Raw genomic sequence first — 19366 nt, forward strand, 5'->3', positions numbered from 1 at the left:
TCCATACATACAAGATGGGAAGCGACTGTCTAGGAAGGAGCATGGCGGAAAGGGATCTAGGGGTCATAGTGGACCACAAGTTGAATATGAGTCAACAGTGTGATGCTGTTGCAAAAAAAGCAAATATGATTCTAGGTTGTATCAACAGGTGTGTTGTAAGCAAAACTCGTGAAGTCATTCTGCCGCTCTACTCTGCACTAGTTAGGCCTCAGCTGGAGTACTGTGTCCAGTTCTGGGCGCCACATTTCAAGAAAGATGTGGAGAAATTGGAAAGGGTACAGAGAAGAGCGACATGAATGATTAAAGGCCTAGAGAACATGACCTATGAAGCCAGGCTTCATGAACTGGGCTTGTTTAGTTTGGAAAAAAGAAGATTAAGGGGGGACATGAGAGCGGTTTTCAAATATCTAAAAGGGTGTCACAAGGAGGAAGGAGAAAATTTGTTCCTCTTGGTTTCTGAGGACAGGGCAAGGAGTAATGGGCTTCAAGTGCAGCAGGGGAGGTTTAGATTGGACATTAGGAAAAAATTCCTAACTGTCAGGGTGGTCAAATATTGGAATAAATTGCCAAGGGAGGTGGTGGAATCTCCCTCTCTGGAGATATTTAAGAACAGGTTAGATAGACATCTGTCAGGGATGGTGTAGACGGAGCTTGGTCCTGCCTTGAGGGCGGGGGGCTGGACTCGATGACCTCTCGAGGTCCCTTCCAGTCCTATTATTCTATGATTCTATGATCCCAGGGCAAGAGGGGTGCTGTTTCTTTGGGGGTCCCCTGGCCACCCCATAAAGCGGCTGTGTCCCGGCCTGGATGGGATGCGGCTCCCGGCTCCGTGGGCCGCAACCAGAGAAGGACCCTGGTCCAGTTGGGAGGGGGAGCAAATCCACCATGGCCCGGACACAGACACTGGGGTTGGGGTCAAATTCGGGGTGGGGACAGGAGAGGGGTGTCGTGTAGCCAGGAGGCTCTGAGGGGCTGCCCCCCCCCCGGGGGGGATTTAAGGCACTGGCTGGAGAGGCACTGAGGACTAAGGCCACTGTGGTAGGGGAACAGTGGCGATGCCTGTGGGGGTGCTGGGATTTTTCTAGAGGGGAGACAGACGCATCAGGAAAGATCTAGAGATCTTTGGAGGTGGGTATCGGCATATTTCTAGAGGGGAGAGGTGGGATCTAGAGGGTTCTGGAGGAAAACAGACACAAGGATTTTTCTAGAGGGGAGCGGAGCCATGAGGGTGAGATCTAGACACTTTTTGGAGAGGAAGCAGAGAGCCCGGGATTTTTCTAACAGGGAGCCCCATGTTCTCTCTAATCGCTTCCATCCATGTGCGGAATTATTTTGTTATGTGCACCGAGGCGCGTGTGAACGTGCACCAAGACACAAGAAATCAATGTGGGTGCTCGCACAAGCGCCCAGCTCACAGGGAACACCGGGGGAGACGTAGCTTCCACCAGCTCTGGGGGGTGTCTGTACCCCGCTTCCCTCCTGCCCACCCATAACCCTCGCTCTCCAGCAAGGCTGGACCTGTCGCTGGGGGGTGAGGTAGTTTGAAAAGAGACATGAGACCCGGGATTAGATAAATTCTCCCCCGCCGATGCTCAGAAGCCAGGGGGTGTCATTCCCCTGGCTCTGTGGGGGTCGCCCCAGTGATACGGGGCGAGTTCTGCAGCCTGGCCAGGGCCTGTCTCAGGCCTGAGGGTGTGCGGCTTCCCCTCCTCCCCATCTCCCGGGGGCACCAACGTCCCCAGGAGAACCCAGGAGTCCTGAGTCTCCAGGGGAATCACCCCACACAGCACTTCCACCGGCCCCGGGGCCCCCACCAGGGTTAATCCTCAGCGGGACGGGAAACCACCCCCACCTCCGCGGCGGGGAAACCGAGGCACAAAACGTGGACAGTCTGCGGCACTTTTGGCTGGGGATGGGGACCCAGGAGTCCTGGCTCCCAATCCTCCCCCCCGCAGCTCTAATCCCTGGACCCCTCCCCTCTGGAGCCAGGGAGGGGGCCCAGGAGTCCTAGTGGGCCCACAATCCCGGCATTGCTCTTTGGTCTAGCTGCCAGCTCCGAATTAAATAAAAGTAATAAATTAGATTGTCTCCTGGGGGACACACAGACCCACTGGGCCCCTGTGTTGACACAACTGGCTTCACAGTCCCTCCCCGACTGTGCCAGGGAAGGAGTACAAGCGGCCTGTTGGGTGTGTGTGTGTGTGTGTGTGATGGAGGTTCCTGTCTCCATGGGAACCAAAGTGGTGGGAGGCATTGCCTGGAGGGAACTGTTGCTATGGCAACAAACAGTGTGCTTCCCCATCCACTCCAGCAGAGGCCAAAGCATCACCATGGCAACAAAGGCCTGGTGTTGTTCCCCAGGACAGGGAGCCAAGGAGAAGCCAGTTGTGTTGTAGCCACGGGAATCAGTAGTTGTGGGGAACCTGCCATTGCCATGGCACCTGTGGCCCAATCAGAACCTTTGTCCCATGGAAAAGGCAGGCTGCCATGACTACAGAGTGCCAATAGGAGGGCCTCAGCACTATTCCCATGGAAACCAGTCACAGCCAGGGGGTTGTAGAGTTGCCGTGGTGACAGTTGCTCAATGGTAGGGCCTTCGCACTGTTCCCATGGAAACCAGTTGCTGGCAGGAGATGTAGCATTGCCACGGTGACAGTTGGCCACTGGAAGGACTTTTGCACCATGCCCATGGACGCCAGTCGCTGCAGCGTTGCCATGGTAACAGGCGGCCGGTGGGCGGGCCGCGACACTGGTCTCAGCATTGCCATGGTGACAGGCGGCCGGTGGGCGGTCCGCAACACTGGTCTCAGCGTTGCCGTAGTGATGGGCGGCCAGTGGGCGGGCCGTGACACTGGTCTCAGCGTTGCCATGGTGACAGGCGGCCGGTGGGCTGGCCGCGACACTGGTCTCAGCGTTGCCGTGGTGACAGGCGGCCGGTGGGCGGGCCGTGACACTGGTCTCAGCGTTGCCGTGGTGACAGGCGGCCGGTGGGCGGGCCGCGACACTGGTCTCAGCGTTGCCGTAGTGATGGGCGGCCGGTGGGCGGGCCGTGACACTGGTCTCAGCGTTGCCGTGGTGACAGGCGGCCGGTGGGCGGGCCGTGACACTGGTCTCAGCGTTGCCGTGGTGACAGGCGGCCGGTGGGCGGGCCGTGACACTGGTCTCAGCGTTGCCACAGCTGCAGCGGAGCGAGGGCCAATGGCAGGCAGCGGTGCCCTCGTCGCGCCGATGGCTAGGCCCCCCGAGCCGGCCCAGTGGGGTCCATGTGTCTGTGCCGGGGGGCGGAGGGGCGGGTCAATGCCCCCCAGCGCTGCTCCGGCCAGTCGTCACCCAGTCGGCCACGATAAAGCCGAGACTCATCACCATGAAAATGAAGCCGAGGGCGGCGAAACAGGCAGCCTGGGAGGTGGGGGGAGGGGGAAGGTGAGACCCCCCCCAAAGTACAGCACACGCCCACCCCCCCGACCTCCCCACCCCACTGCGCCCTGCAGCACAACACCCCTCACCAAGCCCCCTGCTCGCCACGGCACAGCATCCCCCCCAGCCGCTGGTACCTGGATTTTTGGCCTGGATGTCAACGGTTCTTTTTCATTGGGAACGATGCGGATGTAGAAAACGCTGGGGAGGATAAAGATGAGACTGGGGGCAGAGGTGGCTCCTGGGAAGAGAGAGGAGAGAGTTGCTGAGATGCAGCCAACTCTGGGGTGGGAGGGGGAAGCTGAGGAACGGCCGAGTATAACGCCGCATAGGGACGGCTTCTTTGGGGCTGCAATGCACCCACCTTTGGGGTGGGGTGGCTGGTGAACCGCCACACACAGCACTGCCCAGGGATGGCTCGCCTTGGAGGGCCAGGGACTTACCAATGATTCCAAAGATATCCCGGATGTTGGGCACAAAGATGACCAGGAGGTTGACAACGATCAGAAGGGAGATGGCGATGACCACGTGACGAGCCCAGCTAAACTCCTTCCCATGGAACAGCAGCTGTTGGATAGCTCTGCGGATCTGTGAGTAGACAAGGGAAGAGGTGAGCGAACCAGAAATGGCTCATTTGGCTCTGAGATGCAGCCACTTCTGGGGCAGGGTGGCCAGGAAACAGCTGCATATAACGGCCGCACAGAGATGGCTCACCCAGCACTGAGATGCAGCCGCCTCTGGGGCAGGGCGGCTTACAAACAGCCGCATATAACAGCTGCACAGAGATGGCTCAGCCAGCATTGAGATGCAGCCACCTCTGAGGCAGGGCGGCTAGCAAACAGCTGCATAGAGATGGCTCACCCAGCACTGAGATGCAGCCGCCTCTGGGGTGGGCCAACTAGCAAACAGCCGCATTTAACGAGACATGCAGCCACCGCTGGGGCTGGGAGACGTACCGGGAAGAGCACCACAGGCACCGTCAGGGTGACAGCCATCAGCACAGCCAGGCGGACGCAGAGGATGAGCCGGTCCAGGGGATCCACCTTGCTGTACGTGTGCAGCATTTCCGACTCGACGTTGCCTGTGGGAGACGGACGGGCAGACAGAGGCAAGAGGGGTGTTCGTGAGCCGGCTGTCCCTGCGGCACTGGGCAGGCGGTGGAGGATTCGGGAGGGGGGGCTAGGGGTCTGGGGGAGGTGATGGGGTCAGTGCCGGGGATGGGGGCCCTGGGAAAGGCCCTGCTCCCCCTCCTGGAGGCACCGGCCCCTTACCGTAGAAGGTGAAGTAGCCGAAGAAGGCCGTCAGCAGATACATGACGAACATGGCCGCGATGGAGACGTTGGCCACACTCTGCATGCGCTGCCTCGAGGCCCTGGTGGTGGAAAGAGGGGTCAGACGCCACCCGGCTGGGGAGGACCCAGGCGTCCGGGCTCCCAGCCGCTAGCCCACTAAATCCCGCCCCGCCTCCGCCCTCACCTGCGCAGTTCGGTGTAGATGGGCAGCACCTCGGGGTGGCAGACGAACGCGAAAGCCAGGATGGGGATGGTGTACGCCGTCTGCGGGGGGAGGGGAAAGTCTGACAGGCGAGAACCAAGCGTCCTGCCCCTCCGCCCCAACCCCCGTGCTAACCACTAGCCCCCACTGCCCGCCCCGAGCCGGGGAGCAAAGTCAGGAGTCCCGGCTCCCAGCCCCCCTCCTCGAGCCACCTGCCCCCGCCTCACCGAGCCAGGCCCCCCGCTCTCACCTGGGAGTTGATGGTGAAGGTCTGTGCCGTGCACTCCTCCCCGGCGGTGCTGGCGTTGTGCCCGTTGTAGTAGAGGTGGGGGGTTGCCGGCTCGGTCCCGTTCAGGGGGCAGGGAATCTGGAACTTCTTGTAGATCACCTGGGGGGAGGAGTGGGGGATGAAGGGGGAGGCATGAGACACTTCTTCCCCTATGGAGGGGGCAGACGGTTATCCGCCCTCCCCCTGCCATGGAGTTGGGAGCCAGGATTCAGGGTTCCATCCCCAGCTGTGGGAGGGGAGTGGGGTCTAGTGGTTAGAGCAGGGGAAGGCTAGAAGCTAGGACTCCTAGGCTGTCTCCCCACCCGTGGGAGGGGACTGGGGTCTAGTGGGCAGAGCAGGGGGGATCTGTGAGCCAGGACTCCTGGGTTCTCTCCTTGGCAGGCAGGCCGGGGAAGGGCAGCAGTTTCGGGGGGAGGGACAGACTCACCGAGATGAGGAAGAAGACCATGCAGGTCAGCGAGAGCCCGCTGGTGTACCCCAGATAGCCTGTGGGGGGAACGGGGGGGGGGGGAAGAGTGTGAGACCTGCAGGGCTGAACCTGGCCAGCAGGGGGCACCAGTCCCCCCCCAAGCATGCACCCCACGGGCCCCACACTCACCGAGGTGCTTCATGAGGGCCAGGGGCAGGATGACACAGACGCTGACGATGACAATTAGCACGTTGCCGTTCATGTACAAGTTCCTGTGACACACACGGTAGGGGAAAGGGGGGGGGTCAGCTCACAGCGACCCCTGCTGGGGCCAGAGCAGCCAGAAGCACCCTGGGACCCACCACGCCCCCCTGCTGCCAGTGGCAAGGCCAGGGGGGGATTGCTCCCCGATTCCCACTCTGGGCCGGAGGGAGTGAGGAAAGGGGTGGACAGGAACAGCGGGGGTGGGGGAGTGTCCATGTCATGTGACACAGGCGGGGGGGGCAAAGCTCATGGGGGGAATTAGAACCTTCTAGGGGACCCACCATGAACCCTGAGAAATCAGAGGGCCCTTTCACCATGGCTCAAGGCAACCCAGGATGCCTGGGTTCTCGGCCCAGATCTGGGAGGGCAGTGGGAGCTAGTGGTTGGAGCCAGGCCGCCTGGGTTCTCGGCCCGGCTCTGGGAGGGCAGTGGAGGGTGACGGGGGCTGACGGAGAAAGCCCTGCACCCCACACTCAAACGGCGCTTGGCCCCAGTGCCGCAGGAAGCGAGCGGCCGTGCCGGGAGGGCTCGGCGGCCACCGCATGCGCATGTACGGGGATTCCCCGAGCCGCACGGCGGGGCTGCGCCTGGGCCGGCATCCCACGCAGAGGGCGCCGGCTTTGAAAAGCTGGGGGACGGCGCGGCTGAGGGGAGAGGCGAGGCGGAGAGCAGCGCCGGCCCGGAGGAAGAGGAGGAGAGGCGGACTTCGGGGACGCCGCCGCCAGCCCAAGGGAGAACTGTGCCTGGGACACGGCAGAGGCGGTGAGAGCGGACGGGAGGGAAGGAAGGAGCTCAGGACAGGGCGGAGAAGCGCCCGCGGGCCGGTGCGCGGTGGTACGGCCCCACTGGCCGAACAGGTCGCCGCTGTGCCTGTTCTTAGGGGCCTGGGCTGAGACCTGGAGCGAGGGAGGGCCCAGGTCTCCCTTCCCTCTCGGCGTACCGGTACACGTGGACATGGGGGAAAGGCGACTGTCCAGCACGGTGAGGCTGTTGGTGCATGGTAGGGGTAAGGGCTCCTGGCGAGGACCACCCCACTCCTCGGGGGGGGGGACTATAACTGGGGGCTACTTGTTGGAGCCAGGACGCCTGGGTTCTCACCCCGCCTCTGGGAGCGGAGTGGGGGCCACAAAGGACTTGGGCATTGCGCCAGCCTATCCCTGGGGCGGGGGGGAACCGGTGCCCCAGATATCCCCACTCATGGATGCGAATGGGCCCGGGCACGATTCACTCACCCCGTGTTCTCCGTCAGGCCCAGGAACGTCTGGATGACAAGCGGCAGCTCGTACTTCACAATGTACAGGTAACTGGACATGGCTGCCGGAGGAACGCCAGCATCAGAACCGCTGGGCCCCTCCCCTGTTCTGTGGGCCCGGACCCCCGGGCCCCTCCCCCGGCTCTGCGGGCCCTGGCCCCCGGGCCCCTCCCCCGGCTCTGCGGGCCCGGACCCCCGGGCCCCTCCCCCGGCTCTGCGGGCACGGACCCCCGGACCCCTCCCCCGGCTCTGCGGGCCCGGATTCCCGGGCCCCTTCCCCGGCTCTGCGGGCACGGACCCCCGGACCCCTCCCCCGGATCTGCGGGCCCGGATTCCCGGGCCCCTCCCCCGCTCTGCGGGCCCGGACCCCCGGATCCCTCCCTGTTCCCCTGGGGGCGACTGGCTGCGTCAGACTCTTACCGCCCGTGTTGTGCATGCAGATGATAAGAGCAGCAACCACCTTGCCTGCCGGGCCGAATGCCTGGAAACCCAGCTGTTCGTAGGCTCGGATCCCTGCACCGGGTGAAAGAGACGGGAGTCAGAGGGAGTCAGCGGCCGGGGCTGGAGCACCCCAGAGAACCCCCCCTCACCTACGACTCCGGCACATTTCAGCAGCAGGTGGATGGAGTAAGCGGAGAGCAGCGCGATGCAGATCAATAGCACCCTGCACGGAGACAAGAGGGCAGCTGTAAGACCCCTGCCCAGCCATGGAGTCCTGGCTCCCAGTGCCCCACCCCACCGCTCTAACCAGTAGGCCCCATGCCCCCCTCTCCTCCGGACCCAGGGAAAGAACCCAGGTGTCCTGGCTCACAGCTCCATCTGCCAGAGCTCCCACCCCTCAGAGCCCCCTGTGGAGTATAGCTCACTGATCGCAGCGCTGCGCTCTTCCCCAGGCGGTGCCCTGCGGGGGGGCGGCGGCGTGACCCAGCGCTGCGCTCTTCCCCGGGCGGTGCCCTGCGGGGCGGCAGCGTGACCCGCCGCTGCGCTCTTCCCCGGGCGGTGCCCTGCGGGGCGGCAGCGTGACCCGCCGCTGCGCTCTTCCCCGGGCGGTGCCCTGCGGGGGGGCGGCGGCGTGACCCGGCGCTGCACTCTTCCCCGGGCGGTGCCCTGCGGGGCGGCAGCGTGACCCGCCGCTGCGCTCTTCCCCGGGCGGTGCCGGCAGGGCGGCAGCGTGACCCGCCGCTGCGCTCTTCCCCGGGCGCTGCCCTGCGGGGTGGCAGCGTGACCCGGCGCTGCGCTCTTCCCCGGGCGGTGCCCTGCGGGGCGGCGGCGTGACCCGGCGCTGCGCTCTTCCCCGGGCGGTGCCCTGCGGGGGGGCGGCGGCGAGACCCGGCGCTGCGCTCTTCCCCAGGCGGTGCCCTGGGGTGCGGCGGCGAGACCCGGCGCTGCGCTCTTCCCCAGGCGGTGCCCTGGGGGGCGGCGGCGTGACCCGGCGCTGCGCTCTTCCCCGGGCGGTGCCCTGCGGGGCGGCAGCGTGACCTGGCGCTGCGCTCTTCCCCGGGCGGTGCCCTGCGGGGCGGCAGCGTGACGCGGCGCTGCGCTCTTCCCCGGGAGGTGCCCTGCGGGGTGGCGGCGTGACCCGGCGCTGCGCTCTTCCCCGGGCGGTGCCCTGCGGGGCGGCAGAGTGACGCGGCGCTGCGCTCTTCCCCGGGCGGTGCCCTGCGGGGCGGCAGCATGACCCGGCGCTGCGCTCTTCCCCGGGCGGTGCCCTGCGGGGCGGCGGCGTGACCCGGCGCTGCGCTCTTCCCCGGGCGGTGCCGGCGGGGGGGCGGCGGCGTGACCCGGCGCTGCGCTCTTCCCCGGGCGGTGCCGGCGGGGCGGCGGCGTGACCCGGCGCTGCGCTCTTCCCCGGGCGGTGCCGGCTGGGGGGGGGCGGCGGCGTGACCCGGCGCTGCGCTCTTCCCCGGGCGGTGCCCTGCGGGGTGGCAGCGTGACCCGGCGCTGCGCTCTTCCCCGGGCGGTGCCCTGCGGGGCGGCGGCGTGACCCGGCGCTGCGCTCTTCCCCGGGCGGTGCCGGCGGGGCGGCACTCACACGAAGAGCGCGATGCCCGTGTTGCTCATGGCGTAGGCCAGGCCCAGGATGCCGCTGCCCATGATGGCGTTGCTGAGGTTGAAGACCGACATCCCGAACGACGTCTTCCCCTCGAACTGCGGGCGAGACAGGGCGGGTGAGAGCCTGGGGGAGGGCGGAGGTCAAAGGTCCACAGTGAAGTGGCAAGGGTCAGAGGTCAAGGGACACATCACCCCGACAGAGGTCAGAGGGCAACGATCAGAGGCCAAAGAGTAAACCGCTGCAAGATGAAGACAAGGGTCAGAGGGCAACCGGGAAGGGCATCGAGGAAGTGTGAGGTCAAAGGTCAAAGGTGGATAAGGGGCAGAGGTCAATGAGAAGAGAGGAAGAGCAAGCTCAGAGGTCAAAGAGCAAAGGGCAGCCAGGAGAGGGCAAAGGCCAGAGGTTAAAGGAGACATTGGGAAAGGTACATGGAAAGGTCAAAGGGCAGGGGTCAAAGGGGATGGAGTGAGGAGTCAGCAAAAGGTCAAAGGGGCAGAGGTTAAAGAGGATGTTGGGCGAGGAATAAATGAAAGGTCAGAGGGCAGGGGTCAAAGGGACAGGAGCTGCGGGGGAGGGGGCCCGGATGCCTGGGTCCCACTTACGTCGGTGAACTGGCTCAGCTTCTTGCCGGTGGCGTGGGGCAGGAAACCCTCCTGCTCGGCCGCCTCCGCCGTGGGGTCCCTGCGAGGGGAAGGGCGCGGGGTGAGAGGGCTCGGACGCCTGGGTCCCTTCCCCAGCACAGCCTGGGGGGGATCGCTCGCTCCCGCTTGTCCCCAGTAGCCCGTCCCCCCCCCATACCCGCCGCAGCCCCCCGCCACTCACCCGTCCTCCAGGCTGCTGGCTTTTTCACCCTCCGGGACAGACCCGTTCAGCCCCTCCTGCTCCCCGAGTTTCTGCAGCTCCATGGTGGGCGTGGGGCGCGGTGCGGACGTGATGTGCGTGCGTGGGGGCGGGCAGAGACCACAGCTGGGGCACCTGGAAACCAGAGAAAGGGATCAGCCGGGAATCCCCACCCAACCCAAGGAGACATCCGATCACCAAGTGGGCCGGCAGCCATGACTCCCAGTTTCTCTCCCTGGCTCTGGGAGTGACGTCTAGTGGTCAGAGCAGGAAGGAACCCCAGACAGCAGGCCTCCATCCCTAGCAAAGGCTGTCGGCTTGAGCAGGACGGGGCACGGTCTCCTAGGCGGGCCAGAGGCGTGAACATGAAATTTGCCACTAACAGGACGAAATCTGAACACAAAGATGGATCCACTTTTTGGGATGGCATCTTCCCACCCCCACCTGGCTGTGAGCAGCCAAATCAAAGATTTTGCATCCACAAGTAGTTGTTTTCCTCCATCGAAAACTGGCCTTTTTGCTCTTTCACCCAAAACGTTTCTGGGAATATTTTGAATCTTCTGTCCAATTTTCTTCAGTTTGCAATGGTGCGTGGTCGAGCCCAGCCGATGTTCTCCTTGGAAAGCTACACTTTGTCACATGGGGAAATCTCGTAGTTGGCCCCTTACTTTCAAAATGCCACTTTTTCAAAGGCAGCCAAGTTTCCTATTTTCAGGAATGCTAAAATTTTTCCGCAAAGATTTCTCACTTCAAAGCCTCACGCTTGCCAAGTAATCAAGTCTCTCTCTCTCTGAAATGGATTACTTGGACATTTGCACACTACGGATTTCCTAATTACAACACTTTCAAACACGGAAACATCTATGTCTTTAATGAATACAAGTCACTTATTTTGGAAGTGTCACACTTTGTAATGTTGACATCTGAAATGCGTTTTCCACTTTTTAAAGTTCTGAAATAGCCATTGCTTCTAACGAGTCACTTTTCTTTTCTAAATTTCAAAATTTCTAATTACTCATGCACCTTCATGTTGAAATGTGCTTAAATTTATGGTTTCCCAAATGATCTTTTTCCTCGTTTTGAAAATTCGATTTTTGGGGGACATTTCCAGTTTTTAAAGGGTCTAACCGATCCAACCCTTTTCATTTGGAATTTGCTAACGAATGCAAATTCCTAAGCTTGATCTTTCAGATTTCCAAATTAGCCCCTTTCTTAAAATGCTGATGATTAAATTCCGATTTCTGCACATTTCAAACATCTTAAGTAGCCCAGCTGCCTAGTGTTGAAATGTCCCGTTTTCAAATCTGTCAGGCCACCCGGCTCTTCAAACATACTTCGGTGCCTAATTCCCCTTGACAGATTAAACCGAAGCATGCTGAATGCAGTGACATGGACTATTTCTCCTGTCCCGATGCATAACACACGTAAGCAGAATTAGACACGGGATGAGGTTTTGCCCACCGGTGCTAACACTTCCCAATCTCGGCAGGACGAACTTCGCCTCGCCTCTGACACACCAGCCCCTGGAGAGGCGCGGGGGGCGAAGCTGTCCTGTGACCAATCCCCACACACATAGAGCAAAGCAATAATTAACTCATTACCATTGTGGAGGCCTGGCCTGGGAGAGCGGAGAAAGCCAGTGTTCCTGGGGGATACAATCAGTCCAGCTGAAAGAGGCCCCCGCCCATTTTTCAGGTGGGAAAACTGAGGCACGGCTAGTCATGCAAGATTCCGGGAGGAGCAGGGTGCTGTAGCTGGGATTCTTACCTGCTAGATTAGCTCCCCAACCACTAAACCACACTCCCCCACCACGATGGGACAGAGAGAATATCGCTGACGCATTCCCAGCGCCGGCGGGCCTGGTGGGTTAGAGCAGGAGGGCTGGGAGTCAGCGTCTCGCCTGACGTATTAATTAACAGAGCAGCAGGGAACACGGGAACAGCCGCCGCCCGGGGCAGGCTGTGCTCCTGTCGGGAAGGGGTGGGAAGGTGCCTGCTCCCGAAGGGCAGGGCATGTCCCGCAGGCCGGGGCTTAGCTTCGATGCTTGTTCCCTCAGGACACCCCCAACGCACCCCTGACAGCGCAGGGAGGGGAGTGATGTCTAGTGGTTAGAACAGGCATGGGGGGGGCAGCCTAGACACCTGGTTCTGCTTGTCCGCTCCGATCAGTCCCAGTCGGAGGCTCCTTGCCTTGCGCTCCCGCCCCAGAGGGGGGCAGCAGCCGCCGTGCTCGGGCCCCACCCTCTGGCTCCCCACCCCACTGGCTTCAGCCTGAGGAAGCGGAGACTGGGGGAAAGACCAGGGGGGCCCAGCGCTGCTGTGGCCAGGCCTCGGGGAGCCCCAGGGCACCCCACCACCAAGAGAACCCAGGAGCCCTGGCTCCCCCCCCCCCACTCTAGCCACTAGGCCTCACACTCCTCCCAGGGCTGTTCAAGGCCCCTCAGGTCCCACCTCGAAGGCGGGGGAGGGTTGGGTAAGTGTGGATCCACCCCAGAACTTACAAGTGGTCTGGGCAGCGAGGGGTTAAGCTGAGTGCACTTGGGAGCAAGGGGTGTGTGCAGGAAGCTGCCAGCTCCCACCTCAGCCTGGGTTACCTGGGGGGGCAGCGGTTCTCTCCCCCCAGCAGCGGGTCACAGTCCCCCCCCCCTCGATTTAACCACTAGCCCCCACACCCCTCCCTGAACCAGGAATCCAGGTTCCAGCCCCCTCCCCCTCCCCGCTCTAACCACTAGATTTGACTCCCCTCTTTGAGCTGGGGCGAGAACCCAGGAGTCCGGGCTCCCAGCCACCTCCTGCTCTAACCACTAGCCCCCATTCCCCTCCCCTCCTGGAGCCAGGCAGAGAACCCAGGAGCCCAGGCTGGGGGGGGAGGGGGGGAGCTGCAAGCCTGTGGGACCGAACATGTGGCTGTCAGGCACGGTGGGGGGAGGGGAGGATATGGGGGGGGATTTTAACCACTGACATGCCAGAGAGAAACAAGCCCACAGCAGACCCCCCCCAAATTCCAGCCCTCAGTGAGCCCCCATTTCCTGTGCTGAGCCCCTCCATGCTGCCCCTCCAGAGCCTCCCCAGCCAGTTTCACTCCCCTCCATGCTCAGTCGGCGGGTGGGGGGTGAGATGGGGTGAGGTCCCCCTCTCCTGCATGTCTCCCCCCCCCAGGTCTCGGTTTCCCCCGCATGGCTGATGCAACCGCCTTATGGAATTGCACCGCGGGGGAGGGGGGGGCCACCAGCACGCACCCCCCCTCCCCCTCGTGCGTCACACTCACCCGTGGTGCGAGGCGGGAGAAGAGGAACAGGCCAGACAGGGAGATCCGGGGTCCTGTGGGGGGGTCACACACCCGGCAGGCTGACACACACACACCCAGCCCACTTCCCCGCCAACGGCCTAAACACACCCCTGGGCGGGGAGGGAAGGAGGCCGGGCCAACGCGGATGAGGGGTGTGTGATTCCTCCACACAACCTGGGGATGGGCCCTGCACCGGCTGCAACACAACACAGACCAACACACACACCCTGCTGGACCTGCACAACAACACTCCCTGCAACACAACACAGGCCAACACACGCACCCTGCTGGACTTGCACAACAACACTCCCTGCAACTCAACACAGAGAGCAACAAACACACACAACCTGCTGATCCTACACAACAACACTGCCTGCCACACAGCACAGATCAACACACACATACAACCCACTGGCCCAACACACAGATCAATAAACACACACACCACAGGCCCTGCAGCGCGCACACAGACACACAACACCCTGGCCACAACACCACCTGCTGCCACACAACACACAGATCAACATACACACACACAACCCACTGGCCCTAGACAGCCATATGCCCTGCGCCGTATGATGCAGATCAACAGACCCACACAACCCAACACACACAGCTCGCTGGCCCCGGATCCCGACACTCCCGTGCAGCCCCTCCTTCTGCCAGCACACACAGCTCCACACACACACACACACACACACACACACACATGCACCTTCCCAACACACACAGCTCAACACACACACACACAAACGTGTCCCCAACACGCTGCCTTCCAAAGGCAGGCTTCCCCACAACACACACACACACATCACCTCCTGTCCCCAAGCAGGTGGGGGAGGGCTGTGGGGGCTAGTGGTTAGAGTCTGGGAGCCAGGACTCCAGCTGGCCCAGCCAGCAGGGGACACTGTGAGCGGGTCCCTAGTTGCACAGCGCCTGGGAGTCGCGTCTCTAAGGGCGGGTAGCGGGGCAGCCTGCGGCTGGGCTGGGCCTCCCCTTCCGGCCCTGACGCTAATGGCTTTGCCCCTCAGGGATGGAAGTTTTAATCAGGCCTCAGGGCTAATTGGCTGTAATTATCCCAGTGTTCATTAAAACTGCCTGGGGACACTAAGGTAATTACAGTGAGCAGCCACTGAGGGTGGGGTGAGCGTTAGAAACACCTACCAGGCACAGAGGGACCCAGAAGTCCTGGCTCCCAATCCCCCTGGCTCTCACCACTAGACCCCACTCCCCTCCCCGAGCCAGGAGAGATCCCAGGAGTCCTGGCTCCCAGCGTGCTGCTCCCCCCCGCGCTAACCACTGTCCCAGAGCTGGGGAACCCAGGGTGGACTGGTCAGAGCCGGGGCCGGAAGGGGGGGCAATGGGAGTCCCCATTCCCCTGGGTTCCCCTTTCCCAGCTAGCCTCCCTGCCCCACAGCGCCCCCTGCTGGGCAAGATCGGGGAAGGACCCTTGCAATCCCCTCCAACCTGTGCTTCTGGGCCTCCACCAGCAAGTCCTCGGAAGCCAGATAAGCTAATCGCTGGACCGCAGCCTGCGCCCTGCCCTTCAGCCAGGCCCCCGGGTGCTCCCCCGCCACCGAGTGCACCATTCCCAGCCCTGCCCTCCTGACCAAGCAGGCCACACCGGCTCCTCCATGCCTGCAGGGTCCCCACCCTGGGTCTGGCTCGGGGACAATCCTCGGAGCACGTTTTCTGCTCCTTCCTGCAAGGGCCAGGGCTGGCAGGCTACACCCGACCCAGTGGGGGTGTTGCCTTGAGACACAGCCTTCAGCATTTGTCCTAGTGGGATGGCTGTAGCGAGAAGAGTATCGGGTGGAACAGGGTAGAAACACCGTCACCCACAACAGTGCTACAAAGGCTGTTCCTGCAAACAGTGTTAGCAACACTGTAACACACTTTACAGTGCGCAGACACCCTTACTGCTCATGCTACAGCCTTACCCTCCACAATGCTACAGGTCCCATTACCGCAAGTGCTACCCACCGTGCGAGCAACACCATTACCCACAACGTTACCAACACCATTACTGTGATGCTACACATAGTGCTAGCGACATCGTTGCTGCTCACGCTGTTGCCAGAAATACTCCAAACCTTGTTATCCCGCACGTTGTTGCTACTAATAGAACAAATAGTAACGATACCACAAACACAGCGATGGCTAATGTTGTCAGTCATACTCCAACACGGTGACTCCCCATGCTGGGAACACTGTAACCCCCTGCCTTATGCTGCCAACATTGTTACTGATTGTAGGAAAGCGGTAGCTACAGCCAGTATAACCACTAATACTGCAATTACTTTGCTCAGTAATGTTACCACAACCCCATTTCTGCTCCCACTAATACAGCCATCCCTGCCACTCTGATTGTTACTGCTGATACTCCTTGTAACCACCATTACTACTTACAGTTACTACTCCATGACACCACTGTTACTCCAACGAGTTACTAGCCAAACGATCCCCCCCATATACTGAAGGGTTACTAGTGAAATCAATGCCACGAATACTACAGTTACCCCTAAAACTGACGTGAGTACTATTCTAAAGAGTTACTAATGGTCCAAAGAGTCACTACTCACATAGCTCTCATTGACACCACAAAGAATTACTAACACTCTGGCTGCTAGTCCAGTAGCGTCAGTGTTTCCGGTTAATACTCCTGCAGACACCCCTAATACGCCAAAGAGTTACTGATCAAAACAACAGCATTATTTCTACAGGCAACACACTGTCAATCAGTGGAACTCCTCGCCAGAGGAAGTTGTGCAGGCCAGGACTGTAAGAGGGTTCAAAAAAGAACTAGATCCATTCATGGAGGTTAGGTCCAACAACGGCTATGAGCCAGGATGGGCAGGTGTCCCTGGCCTCTGTGTGTCGGAGGCTGGGAATGGGCGTCAGGGGAGGGATCGCTGGATGGTTCCCTGTCCTGTTTACTATCCTGGAGCACCTGGTGTTGGCCGCTGTCGGCAGACAGGACGCTGGGCTGGATGGACCTTTGGTCCAGTCGGGCCGTTCTGATGTTCTACTCCAAGAAGTGATTAATACTCCGAATCGCTACCACTCAGCTCAATACTTCTAATACTGCAGAGAGCGACTCGTCAATCGGTGTGTCTCCTCCAGAGGCAGGAAGGCTCCTGAGACCATCCTGAGACCATCCTCCTTTTCTGTTAGTCTCTAAGGTGCCGCAGGACCATTCGTTGTTTCTTCAGCTTGGTCAGACTGCTGGCTCTCACACTCCACCCCTCGTACGCCGAGGCTGTGTCTAGACTGGCCAGTTTTTCCGCAAAATCAGCTGCTTTTGCGGAAAAACTTGCCAGCTGTCTACACTGGTCGCCTGAATTTCTGCAAGAACACTGACGATCTCATGTAAGATTGTCAGCGTTCTTGCGGAAATACTGTGCTGCTCCCGTTCGGGCAAAAGCCCTCTTGCGTAAATGCTTTTGTGCAAGAGGGCCAGTGTAGACAGCGCAGGACTGTTTTGCGCAAAAAAGCCCCGATGGCTAAAATGGCGATCGGGGCTTTTTTGCGCAAAAGCGCGTCTAGATTGGCCACGGACGCTTTTCCGCAAAAAGTGTTTTTGCGGAAAAGTGTCCGTGCCGATCTAAACGCTCTTTTCCGAAAATGCTTTTAATGGAAAATTTTCCGTTAAAAGCATTTCCGGAAAATCATGCCAGTCTAGACGTAGCCCGATGGTTTCCTGCTCAAATCAAGCCCATTGATACCCCAGGTGGCTCCTTTTCACCCGCTAATACGCCAGAGAGTCACTCCAGAGAGTTACAACTCAAATGGGTGCCACTAAGTCTGACACGTTATGAGTCAAAGCAACCCCCGATACTCCAGCGAGTTGCTACTCCAAGGTACGTCTACACTACAGAGATCAGGCTGCTGCTGTCCATCTTCCAGGTCTAGTGAAGGCAGCTAGTGCGTCCTGAGAGGGGCGCTCTGTTTGATGCCGGTAACCCTGCTTCCACGAGGAGTAAGGGAAGTTGGAGGAAGGGCGTGCTCCCTTCGACTTCTTGCAGCGCGGATGGCGCCAAAAGTCGAGTTATGGAGCTTCGATTTCAGCTATGCAATTAACGCAGTAGCTTCGTTCGGCCTTATCCCGTGGTGTAGTCGTACCCAAATCGATACGGTCACGCCCCGGAGTTAGTGAAATCAATACCACTCATGCGACAAACAACCGGAGTACCACCAATTCCAGGATGAGGGTTGCTCCTGAAATCCTGCGCAACAGTCGGAATCACAGCTACTCTACACCCTGGGCCTGCAATTTCAGGGCCTACTAACCCCTCGGCCACTCGCTGCTCTGCTCAGCCGCCAAGTGCTCTCCGAAGAGAAGAGACGGGTCACACTGGCGCAGCAACGTTTCCCCTGGCAGAGGGGCAGCGGCCTGGCCCAGCACAGGGGCTGGAAGACGGACAGTCTGGGAAGTCCAAAAATGCAGCCAGGACTTCTGGGTTCTTGCTCTGCCCCTGCCAGGGGGGCAGGGGCTCTAGTGGGCTAGAGGGGGCTCAGACGCCTGGATTTTAGCCTGGCTCTGGGAGGGCAGTGGGGTCTAGGGAGTTGGGGGGCTGGGAGCCAGGACTCCTGGGTTCTCTCCCCGCTGAGGGGAAGGGAGTGGGAGCTAGTGGCTAGAGAGGAGAGCGGGACTCCTGGGCTCTCTCCCCACCAAGGGGAAGGGAGTGGGGGCTAGTGGTTGGGGGGGGGGGAGCAGGACGCCTGGGTTCCCGCCCCGCCGAGGGGAGGGGAGTGGGGGCTAGTGGTCGGGGGGGGGGAGCAGGACTTCTGGGTTTTCTCCCCGCTGAGGGGAGGGGAGTGGGGGCTAGTGGCTAGAGAGGAGAGCGGGACTCCTGGGCTCTCTCCCCACCAAGGGGAAGGGAGTGGGGGCTAGGGGGGGGGGGGGAGTGGGGGCTAGTGGTCGGGGGGGGGGAGGGGAGGGGGGGGGGGGAGTGGGGGCTAGTGGTCGGGGGGGGGGGAGCAGGACTTCTGGGTTTTCTCCCCGCTGAGGGGAGGGGAGTGGGGGCTAGTGGCTAGAGAGGAGAGCGGGACTCCTGGGCTCTCTCCCCACCAAGGGGAAGGGAGTGGGGGCTAGTGCTCGGGGGGGGGGGGGGAGCAGGACTCCTGGGATCCCGCCCCGCCCCACCGAGAGGAGTGGGGGCTAGTGGTCGGGGGGGGGGGAGCAGGACCCCTGGGTTCCCGCCCCGCGCCGAGGGGAGGGGAGTGGGGGCTAGTGGTCGGGGGGGAGCAGGACCCCTGGGTTCCCGCCCCGCCGAGGGGAGGGGAGTGGGGGCTAGTGGTCGGGGGGGGGGAGCAGGACCCCTGGGTTCCCGCCCCGCCGAGGGGAGGGGAGTGGGGGCTAGTGGTCGGGGGGGGAGCAGGACGCCTGGGTTCCCGCCCCGCCGAGGGGAGGGGAGTGGGGGCTAGTGGTCGGGGGGGGGGAGCAGGACCCCTGGGTTCCCGCCCCGCCGAGGGGAGGGGAGTGGGGGCTAGTGGTCGGGGGGGGAGCAGGACTCCTGGGTTCCCGCCCCGCCGAGGGGAGGGGAGTGGGGGCTAGTGGTCGGGGGGGGGGGGAGCAGGGGAGGGGAGTGGGGGCTGGGAGCAGGACCCCTGGGTTCCCGCCCCGCCGAGGGGAGGGGAGTGGGGGCTAGTGGTCGGGGGGGGGGGGGGAGCAGGACGCCTGGGTTCCCGCCCCGCCGAGGGGAGGGGAGTGGGGACTAGTGGTCGCGGGGGTTCGGGGGGGGAGCAGGACGCCCGGCCAGACGGCGCCCCAAAGGCCCCAGGCTCCGGCAGGTGGGGCGCCCCGGGTGGGGGCTCCGCAGCGGCTCCCCCGAACTCACCGTGCGCGGAGGCTCCGGGCCGGGCGGGCGCTGGCTGGTGGGATCGGGTTACATTGCATCAGATCACATGGACCACGCGGCCGGGAGGCCCTGCCAGCGCGGGGCGCAGCCGCCGGCCGGGGAGCGGTGTCTAGTGGTTGGAGCCGGATGCTGGGGGTCCCCCGGCTCGGGGAGGGGGCAGACCAGTGGAGGAGGCTGGGGACCCGGAGTCCTGGCTGGG

At 62.0% G+C, this 19366-nt stretch overlaps 1 protein-coding gene across 4 annotated transcripts; it reads right to left on the minus strand.

Annotated features, from left to right (window-relative positions):
* Positions 1-1566: 1566 nt before the first annotated feature.
* Positions 1567-19298, minus strand: SLC38A5 (solute carrier family 38 member 5). 4 transcript variants are annotated; one of them, XM_075918620.2, is made up of 16 exons: positions 19147-19298; positions 10001-10153; positions 9781-9859; positions 9158-9273; positions 7716-7789; positions 7546-7638; positions 7106-7187; positions 5799-5881; positions 5628-5686; positions 5162-5299; positions 4894-4973; positions 4689-4789; positions 4374-4498; positions 3861-4005; positions 3555-3658; positions 1567-3399 (listed from the first exon to the last, which is right to left on the minus strand). In XM_075918620.2, exons 1-16 carry the CDS (start codon positions 19203-19205, stop codon positions 3295-3297), a joined length of 1596 nt encoding a protein of 531 aa, XP_075774735.1. In that variant the 5' UTR covers positions 19206-19298; the 3' UTR covers positions 1567-3294. The 4 variants fall into 4 exon arrangements, with proteins under 4 accessions (XP_075774735.1, XP_075774737.1, XP_075774738.1 ...); XM_075918622.2 differs by lacking the exon at positions 19147-19298 and adding an exon at positions 17597-18019; XM_075918623.2 differs by lacking the exon at positions 19147-19298 and adding an exon at positions 17612-17634.
* Positions 19299-19366: the final 68 nt, after the last annotated feature.

Source organism: Pelodiscus sinensis, chromosome 18 (genome assembly GCF_052426305.1).
Source record: "Pelodiscus sinensis isolate ZL-2025 chromosome 18, ASM5242630v1, whole genome shotgun sequence".
NCBI lineage: Eukaryota > Metazoa > Chordata > Testudines > Trionychidae > Pelodiscus > Pelodiscus sinensis.